This window comes from Pinus tabuliformis, chromosome 9 (assembly GCF_031772625.1).
Source record: "Pinus tabuliformis cultivar Carrire ecotype Pingquan chromosome 9, CPIR1, whole genome shotgun sequence".
Taxonomy (NCBI): Eukaryota; Viridiplantae; Streptophyta; class Pinopsida; order Pinales; family Pinaceae; genus Pinus; species Pinus tabuliformis.
In genome coordinates this window covers 835,348,810-835,359,649 of record NC_142307.1, presented here as the reverse complement: position 1 = coordinate 835,359,649, position 10,840 = coordinate 835,348,810, and the positions used below count along the sequence as shown (strand labels likewise).

At 42.1% G+C, this 10,840-nt stretch overlaps 1 protein-coding gene across 1 annotated transcript; it reads left to right on the top strand.

Moving 5' to 3' along the window:
* The first annotated feature begins 1,728 nt into the window (after positions 1–1,728).
* Positions 1,729–2,439, top strand: LOC149151381 (uncharacterized). Its single transcript, XM_089443140.1, has one exon. The coding sequence runs from the start codon at positions 1,729–1,731 to the stop codon at positions 2,437–2,439; it is 711 nt and encodes a 236-aa protein (XP_089299266.1).
* Positions 2,440–10,840: the final 8,401 nt, after the last annotated feature.

Here is a 10,840-nt window from a genome sequence, read left to right as displayed (position 1 = left end):
CGTTTTACCCTGGTGAACCCTCCCCCTGGAACTCCTTTGCGGTCCCTTCGCCTGCTTCTCTAGGGTTTCTGTCGGATTGCCTTCAGACCTCCCCGGTTACTGCTTCCCCTCAAGGCCCGGTAAACCCCCCCCATCCCCCGCCCCCGGTCACCTCCCTGGAGATCCCATCCCTCTCTTCGGCAAACCCTCCCACATCTCCCACGGTCCCGGTCTCGGGTCCCTCCGCCCCCTCCGGGAGTTATCAAGCTGTCCCTCCCCTCCCTGAAGCTTTCCCCTCGCACGGAGCCATCCCCCCTCCCCCCCTTTCCCTCCCTCCCCCCGTAGGCACACGGGACTCCGAAAATCAGGGCCGTATGTCCTCCAGACCTGCAAAGAAGCAGCGCTGCTACAAGTCTACTGCGGAGGACGTTTTCCTTCGCCTGGAAGAAGATATTCAGTGGGGCGAAGTAATGGATCTAGCGGACTGTGTCCTAGTGGGAAGGATAAGAGGCAGACACGCTTCGGCTGCTAAGTTAAAACAGTGGGCGACCGAGATTTGGGGGCCATATCTCGCGGATCTGCCATCGGTCCAGACCTTTGTTCGAGGCTGGTTCGCCCTCCGCTTCGCTAGAGCGGACCACACGAGCTGGGTTTTATCCTCATTCTGGCACTTTGAGAAAGCCCCGGTTCTATTAAAGCGGTGGACACCTCTTTTCGACCCGGAGACGGAGCTATTAGGTATTGGACCAGTTTGGGTCAGGCTCCCGGGACTTCCTCCGCAGTACTGGTCGGAAGACATCTTCAAAAGAATTGGGAATGCCCTCGGTACCTTCATGGAATCAGACAAGTCATACATTGCATCAGGCTCATTGGCATTCGCAAGGATTCTTGTTCACATGGATACCAGGGGGGGGTGCCTGAGCACATTACCATACAATGGAAAGCTACTTCAAGGCGGCAGAAGCTGGACTACGAAGGCATTCCCTACAGATGCAGAAGATGTCATCAGGTTGGACATCTTTTCAGGGATTGCCCCCTCCACCAGAAGGCTCAGCAGAATGCTCCAGGTCAAGAAATGCCCTCCTCCGAGGGAATGCCGAACCCTCCGGCAGCAGCGGCACCAAGAGCGGACAACTTCATCAACTCGGATACGGTGGAAGCGCCCCAAGCCCCTCGCCGCAGGAAGCAGACTTCAAAAGCGCCCAGGCCCCCATCCCCCCCGCTGACTCGATCAAAGGCTGCAAAGGGAGCGGTCTTCTCCTCGGGTATGTCCACTTTCTCGTCTGCATCTATTTCTCAGTTTGCTTCTTTAAGCTTGTCATCGGCTGGCATCCCCCCTCCCATCAGACTCCCGCCCCCATCCTCCCCGTCGGCACAGGACCTGGTAAAGGTACCCTGTACATCCCTTCTCCCTGTCGGCTCTCTGTATGTTACCTGTCCCATACCTGGACATACAGGGCACCCTTCATTATCCTCCTCTCCCTCTTTCCCACTCCCTTCCTTTCCCTCACCATCTCCCTCTGTTAACTCAACTCCGCGTTATCCCACCCGATCGTTATCAAAACAGAAACCCTCGGACGCAGTGGGTATGCCGGTGGATCCCCAGCTCTTCTCGCCCAAGCAGGGGCGTGGCCGACCCTCTTCAAAATCCATTGCTCAGAAACTTACGGAGGAAGAAATCCTCCTTGGAAAACAAAAAATTCTTACAAGGGCCCTTAGAGCACATGTTACCCTCCCTGACCCTCCTCCATGATTTTTCTGTCCTTCAACTATAGAGGGTTGGCCAGCCCGGATAAAAAACTGGCCCTGAAACGACTCTTACTCTCACACCCTGTGGACATTATCTTCCTACAAGAAACTTTATGCAAAGCAGATTCGACATCCTCTATTCTGGGCTCATGGATGCCTGGATGGACTTTCTCGGCCATTGATGTCTCAGGCCGATCAGGAGGATTAGCCATTGGGTTCAAGAACAAATCCATTCAGCTGAACAACATCTGGGGCGGAGGGGGCTACCTGGGGGCAGAAATCTATTCGAGGGACTTGGAGGAAAACCTCATGGTTTTAAATGTTTATGGCCCCTGTATTAACAGAGAGCATTTCTGGCTAAAGCTCTTTGGCTCCCCTATTCTACAAGCGGAGAATATCATCCTGGGCGGAGATTTAAATTTCTCATTAGGATTCTCTGAATCCTGGGGACACCTTGCTCAAATAGACCCTCTTTCTGATTTTTTTGGGCGGATCCTGGAAGATTACCACTGGACTAATCTCCCAACAGCAAAGCTTCAATTCACGTGGAAGAACAACAGATCAGGGGATCAAAGCCTAGCGAGAAGACTGGATCATTTCATCATGAAAGAAGGCCTCTGCCCCCTATACCCTAGAGCCTGTCAATGGGTGGGCAGTGGAGGGATCTCGGACCATAGGCCTATCTTCCTGGAAATTGAAGCAAGACAATGAGCCCAAAATGCCCCTTTTAAATTTAATGCTACTTGGCTCCGGGACCCATCATATTTAAAGCTGATATCGGATTACTGGAATGCACACCCTATTTCGGAGAATATGGACCCGGCACTTGGTTTGGTGAGAAATCTCCAAGAAATAAAAGGAAAATCTAGAGAATGGGCGAAATCGAAGAGGAAACAGGATGATCAGATTCTATCCCAGGCGGAGCAAGCAATTGAAGCACTTGAAGAAAATTCAGATGGAACCTACTTATCTCCCGAACAAAAATCATTGTACGAAGAATTAATAAAAAGGAGAACTCAGATTCTTAGAGATAGGGAGGATTCCTGGAGACTAAGGAGCAGAGCCATCTGGCTCAAGGAAGGGGATGAGAATTCAAAATTTTTCCATCGATTTGCAAACGGGCGAAAAGCAATCAACTCTATTTGGGAGCTGGAAGATGATCTTGGTCATCTGGTCAGCAGTCAAGGGGGTCTGGCTCAACTTGCAACCTCTCACTTTAAGAATATTTACAAAGCCCCATCTCGAGCAAATCTCTTGGAAATAATGAGGGTAGCAGAACACTTTCCTAGATTTGTGGACGAGGAGGAGGCAGAGGAGCTGACAAGGGATATCTCCCTGGCGGAATTGGAAGCCACCATCAAAGGTTTTCAAAAGGACAAAAGCCCGGGTCCGGACGGTTGGACCATCGAATTCTTCATAGCTTTCTTTGAGCTCATTGGGAATGACATCCTTAAAGCTATCAACCACTGTTGCCAAACAGGATCTATTCCCTCTAGCATCAAGGCCACTTTCATCGCCCTCATCCCTAAATCGGATAAGCCAGTATCCTTTAATGAATTCAGGCCTATTTCGCTCTGCAATTGCCTCTACAAGATCCTTGCCAAAATTCTAGCTAACAGGCTTAAGCCCATCCTTTCGGCCAATATATCCTCCGAACAATTTGCCTTCCTCCACAAGCGCCAGATCCATGAAGCCATTGGCACTGCACACGAACTTCTCCATTCTATGAAAAGCAAAAATCTCAAGGGAATGATCCTCAAGGTGGACCTCTCCAAGGCCTTTGATAGGGTAAATCATCTTTACATCAGAATGCTCCTCACACACCTGGGTTTCCCTTTCCTTTTCATTAAAAGAATCATGAGCTGCATCTCAGATGTACCTTATAGTGTCCTCCTGAATGGTTCCCCCTCCCCTTTCTTCTCTGCTGAAAGAGGTCTCCGACAGGGTTGCCCCCTATCCCCCCTCCTTTTTCTTCTCATCATGGAAGGCCTCAGTAGATTGATTGCAGCAGAACACCGAAGAGGACGTATTAAAGGGATCAAAATCACTGACAACTGCTTCCTCACACATCTTCTTTTTGTGGACGACGTGCTAATTTTCTTAAATGGAGGCATGGCTGACTCATCGGCTTTACAACAGGTTTTTGACCTCTTTCAGAAAGCTACAGGGATGGTAATAAATGTTGAAAAATCCAATCTCTCTGAACTTGGTTGTACTCCACAAGAAGTTATCTACACTAGGAATCGCTTCCCCTTCCATATTCACCCATTGGAGGAAGGTCTCAAATACCTGGGATTCCGAATTAAACATGGAGGTTACAGAATAGCTGATTGGACTTGGTTAATCGCTAAGGTGGAGAAAAGAATCAATGTCTGGTATAACCGATACCTCACGAGGGCAGGCAGACTCACTCTTATTAAAGCTGTGCTAGAGGCAACGCCAGTGTACTGGATGTCTCTTGCTTGGATACCAAGGGGGATACTCTCAAGACTCCAACAAATCTGTTGCAGATTCTTATGGAAGGGATCAAATCAAGGAAACCTATTCGCCTGGGTAAAGTGGGATACAATTGCATTACCAAAGAAATGGGGAGGATGGGGAATCAAGAGACTAGATTTTTTTCCAAAGGCCCTTGCTGCAAAAATGGGTTGGCAGCTCCTTACATCAAATAGTCTCTGGCAGAAAGTCGTCTGGGAAAAATATATAGCTCCTGAAAGTGTCTTCAGCTGGATCCGCAGGGAACATAGGGGAAGTGGCAACCACTCCATTATCTGGAAAGCGGTCCTAAATTCTCTTCCCTTAATCAGGGAGGGCCTGACTTGGAGAATAAAGCAGGGAACCTCTGTTCGCCTTGGTGAAGACCCCTGGATTGGCTGTGGAAACATGCAAAGATTATCTGAGAGACTCCTCACTCATCTCAGGGATCAAGGAGTCACGCACATCGCCCATATAGCAGACCAAGAAAACTCTGGCTTCCTCCATCAAGCTTGGCGGTCTTCACGAGATCTCCACATCCCTGACCAATGGAGACAAGAATGGATCTCTTACACGGAGGCTCTAACACAAGCTCACATCAGAATCTCAGAGGGTGAAGACGAGATTGTCTGGGCTCATGCAAAGTCCGGATCATACTCCCCAAAAGATGGTTATATGCAGCTGATGCAGGTCTATCAACCAGAAATAGCTCAGCCATGGTGGCATTCCATCTGGCGTCTAAAAGCCGCCCCCAGAACTCGGCTGCTCATGTGGGCAATACTATCCAACAAGATCCCTACGGGGGAAAATCTGATCAAAAGGTCTTTCAATGGCCCTTTTTGGTGCCATCTCTGCAGAAGTAACGTGGAAGATACAGAACATCTTTTTATCACCTGTCCAAAGACTCTTGAACTATGGTCGCTCCTCTCATCTCTTTCCCCTTCCCCACACCGGTGGCAAGGCCAATCTATCACAGAGGCTTGGGCTACCTGGCAGGCTCAGCACTTAGGAAAAGACAGGAACATCCCCCTCCTCATGTGCTGGTCCATTTGGATTGCACGAAATAGGGCAATCTTCGACCAAAAAACCCCTCTTTGGCCGGTCACCATTGCCCACATTGCAGCAGACCTAGCACTCATCCCTGATGACCCCCCACGGGCCCCCCCCAGAACTATCACCCCAGAACATATTGACAAATCTTTCCCCTGGGCATATTTTGATGGCTCAGCACAAGAGAATGGATGTGGGGGGGGCGGCATACTATACCTGAGGGAGAACCATTCCTTCTCGCTACAGATCCCTCTGGGCAGGGGCACAAACAACTTCGCGGAACTCTCCACTGCAAAATTTCTTATATCTTTTGCATTAGAGAAAGGATGCTCAAAATTACAACTGTTTGGTGACTCCATGATTGTTTGCAACTGGCTAAAAAGAAAATCTATTTGCTCTGCTTACACTTTGAGACACATTCTGGATGAGGCACTCAGACTAACAGATGCTTTTGAACACTTTGACTGTCATCACATATACAGGGAGCGCAACTCACGGGCGGATTACCTATCCAAACATGCAGCGCAGAGGCAAGAAGAGACCTGGTTAATTCAAGAAGACCAGGATGGTACCTACTTTCAGCACTATCATAGACCCTTTGTCGACCAGGCACAAAGGGAAGATCTCATATGAAAGGGGTTCCAACATGCACTTTTATTTACTGTTCCTTGTATATATGCTTCATATATTTCTGTCTAGTTTCAAGACTAATATGGACTTTTGGTGACAAACTATCTATTATTTTTTGGTAACTATTTTGGGCAGCAACTACAGCTGCAAGAGAATGATTTTGAAAATGAACTCTATGGCTGGTATATTTTTGGTTTATACCTCTCCAAACTCCCTGCGTGGACAACAGTTTGATGAGAGATGAAAATACATCACAGAATATCTGTTTTTTTTCTTTCTTGTGGCTTGGCGACAAGCCTATTTCTGGTCTATTACAGAGAGGCAACTTGGCCTCGATATGCATATGCACTGCATCTACAAAATGTAATCTCTATGATTAATAGAAATTACGACTTTTTTCTACGGGAAAAAAAAAGAGATTCCAAAACCCTCCTATGACTATCCCTTCTATCGTTCTCATTTCTCTTCCTCATATTCATGGTGTAAGTGATCATATCTCAAAATCTTATCTAGAAATAATACTAAGACCCTTTTTAAACCCCATAAAACCCTTAAATATCTTATCGAACCCACTAAATATAAGTCTAACCCTATGCTAAGCCTAGGGGTTTACTAAATTCCTTGCTCTTGCAACAAATCCTATAATAGGTAGATCAATCAAAGCCCACCTTAAAGAGAAAATGGCTAACACTCGCAATTCCTTCCCTAAATCAACCATAGTTAAACATTCACACAATTATAAACACCTTATATGTTTCGACCTAGCAAAATTCCTAGCCTCTGATCCTTATTACTTCTCTTACATCATAGGCGAAACTCTTTAAATCGAGAAAACCCCAATAATTTCAATCACAAAGATGGATATAAACTCATCCAATCTTTGAAACCCACCATCCATCGCCTTAGTCAACAAACCTGATTTATTCCCCACCCTACTCCACTTCCTTCTAACTAAATCCTATAATGCAATTGTTCCTCGACATTCTTAGATTTTAAGTTTATATTCTTCATAGCTAGATATTTTCTCATTTTTTTGCGCTTTTGTTTCCCATTGGTTCCTTCTTCTTGAGAAATTATTTGCTAGGTCTTTTTAGTTGTTTTAAATTTCATGTTCCTATTCTTTTGAAATTGGTATTTTCATTACTAATTTTAATTTCCCATTCTATTGACATTCATGTAATGGATATAATAGAGATTGGATCAAGTTCACTAGAACCGAGTTATAAATAGCCTTGTGCTTCCCTAGAACTAGGGATTCTCTTCTAAAAATTTCTTACAGTTAACGTGATAAAATAACTAAACAATAAAAAAAAACCTTTGAAATAGAAAGAACATGGTTAATAAATTATAGGAGAAGACAAATTTAATAAAGAAAAACTATGAATTTGGCTTGATTTATGTATATACATATATATGTAACCCTGTAACCCTTAAGTTAAAGAAAGATAATGAATACCATCAAAACAAGTACAACATGGTCCCTCACAAATAGGTTTTAAAAACAATATTCTTGCCTTAGCAAAGACTAATAACACTATAGAGGCACAATGATAAACTTTAGACAAAATAAGCTTATTCCTCTTAAGAGCTTAAAGAGGGAAAATTAGTTATTTGTTTATACTAGAAGTAATAAGACTATATGCACAATGGTCTACAAGTGGGTAGATACATGCATATATTTTTTTTCAGTTGTCTCTAACGATTGTATTGGTGTAATGATATTCATAGAGTTAGGTGAGTTTCAAGTGTGGGTATCAATATTACAATTACATGCATAAATGCTTTAAAAATTCAAAAGCTATGAAATGGAAATAAACTAGGTTTTTTCCATTACCATCATGCATGTGCAATGTAAAGAAGCAAATTCTAGGCTAAATTCCATTACCATCATGCCTATCCAATGCAATTTGTGGATTCTTAGCAATAGCTAGGAGACTATTTTCCATCCTTGGAAGTTGCCTTGACCTTGTGTTGAGGATTGGCTTCCTACAACATATCTATCACCCTCTTCATTGACAACCTATTGATGGGTAGGGTGTTTGTGCAAAGGAGACCTACTTTTAGAACCATGACTATTTCCTCCTTGAAGCAACCCACGAGCTTTGGATCCGCCACTTCCTACAATCCATTTTTTGTCTAGTTTATTGCACATCCACATCCTCAATTCTCTCCAAATTCTAGATCTATTGGTAGCTTGCTACTCACAAGCTCTAAGATCACCACTATGGAACTATAGATGCCATATTTTTCATTTACCTTTAGTATGTAGGCACACTTTGCATAATATCACATGTAAGTTTCTCGAATACTCCCTAGAACTATTCCAAAAGTAAAAGAAAAGTAAGAATAATATAGGATTAACTTCCTAATCAATTTATAATGTTAGCACTCCAAGACCAATTCAAATAGAAACATTAAGAAATTTGAATCCATTGATAAGATAGTAATGTAGTAAAGAACATCATGCTCAATAAAAATAATCAAGTATGAAGCATATCAAACGAAGTGAACATTCATGGAAACCATCACATAAATACCAAGTTAAGGGTGAAGAAATTAGTGTAGAGTTCAATTTTAGGGAAAGTTCAAGCACAATATAAAAGAAGATAATAGTTTGACAGGATAATGTTGGCACAAGAAGAATCACAAATTGTGGGTAACAATCTCACTAGGCTAGACTCATAAGTAAGTGATTTTGTGGACCCAACCTGCATTTGGAGCAATGAAGAGAGTTTAGGTAGCATGTCACAATACGACACCGCCACTTAACCCCCACATCAAGAGATGTAGATGTTGATTTCGATACTCCTCGATCACCACTCCACTATACTATCTCTGTCTCGCACACAGTTTTTGGATCTAGATTCATTTTGTTAAAACGAAATCCAGTTGTAAGCATAGCTAGATATGTGAAGGTTATATTATTTAGATTAATATAACAACTATAAGCAAAGGTGTAGCATGAATTGAAGGTTTGACCTACAACTTATGGGCCTATTATGACGCCACCTCTTAGCGATGAGGTGCAACCTCACTCAAGATAGGATAGGCGTGTCGAGCTCTTGACTGAAAGGAGGGGTTTGGATAGGATTGATGCTTTTTTTAACTCCTTAAAGCAAAAGCATTTGCTTGATATGCTCTTCCCTTGCCACTTGTAAAATCCAAAGGATCTGGAAATTCTCTCAGAAAAGGTCCCCCATTTGATCATTATGTGCTTACAACCAACACAAACGCTAACACTTCTCTAAGGCTATAAGGCGAATCATTCCAGTTATGGGATGCTAAAAGGAAATACCTTGAATTCAAACACTAGATAAAATTGTTTTACAATATGCATACAAACCTGAAGCTATGTAGCCCTACGACCCAACAATTGAAAAGATAGAATCAAACCCCTTGCCACAACTTTGCAAAATTTTTGCAACACCAAAATATGTTATATGAACCCCATAATCCTTATCCAATGAAATCATAGCCATTGAACCTAAGAATTAGTTCTTTGAAAGATTGATCTCTGCAAGTTGTTTGCGCAAACTGATTTTAGCAAGAAGCTCACCCCATGCTCGAAAGTAAAGCACCTAAGAGTAAATTATTGCTAATAGGTATTTCATGGACCACTTATGCAGACTACTCAACATGAATTAAATGGCCAACATTGTCACCTCCAACTATGCCCCTTAATAGCACCAATAACACAATGAGATGATTATATAGTTATATAGATGGTGTTATGCCTTGGGAAGGCTATAATAAGATATTAAATATATTGACCAAAGGAATGCTTAAAAAAAAGGAATTATATATATAAAGTTAGACATTACATATTGTGTAGGTCAAAGATAAACTAATAACACTCAAACAACAAATCAATTGCTATAATTATGCATTAGCAAAGACTTATAATAGAAAAAATAATTAATTACATTAATCATGTTGTTTTAATAAAAAAAATAACTAAAAGAATCCACTATAAATATGAATAAAAGAGAATGATATTGAAACATCATTAGGTGTGTAAAGAAAAGAAAACATTGGTTCAAACAATAAGTATACGTTGGAGAATGTCAATTGAGTTTAGCTTGGATGGTTGGGTGGAATAGTTGTTATCCTCCCTACCCAGGTTCAAGTCTTGTAAGTTGACAAGTTGACGCTTTAGAATAGAGTAACTTTTTTGTGCTCTTAATTGAGTCTATAATGAGGTTGGCCTACTACAAGTAATCTCTCTCGGGTCGAAGAACATACCACACCTCCTTGGTGGTCCGTAAGGAGGCATGCTTTCACTCCCGTCGTTTGTCGTTGGGTCTTAGGTTGATGTAGTAATCTCTCTCGGGTCGAAAAACATACCACACCTCCTTGGTGGTCCGTAAGGGGGCATGCTTACACTCCCGTCATTTGTCGCTGGGTCTTAGGTCGCTCCTTGGTGGTTCATAAGGGGGCATGCTTTCACTCCCATCATTTGTTGTTGGGTCTTAGGTCGCTTCTTGGTGGTCCATAAGGGGGCATGCTTTCACTCCCGTCATTTGTCGTTGGGTCTTAGGTCATTAATTTGTTTCCTTATGTCCATAAAAGACGAGCTCTTAACTCATGTATATGTGTGTCATTTTTCTTATATTTAATTATTTTATATATTTTTATTTAATAAATATAATTATAAAAAAAAAAAAAAAAATTATTTAAATTATATATTTTTAAATTAATTTTTATTTATTTATTTAAATAAAATTTAAATATGAACAAAATAAATTTTTGATGTAGATACATGCTTAAATATTTAATATAAATATATAATTTGATACACTCAAATTATAATTAAAAAAAAATATATATATATATATATATATATATATATACATAATTTATAATTTTAATAAAAATAAATTTAAACAAAGTCTTTTGGTAGAAATCACATGAGAGTGGGCCTGGAGTATGCCCTAAAACTGCTTCTGCTTGGCTAAGA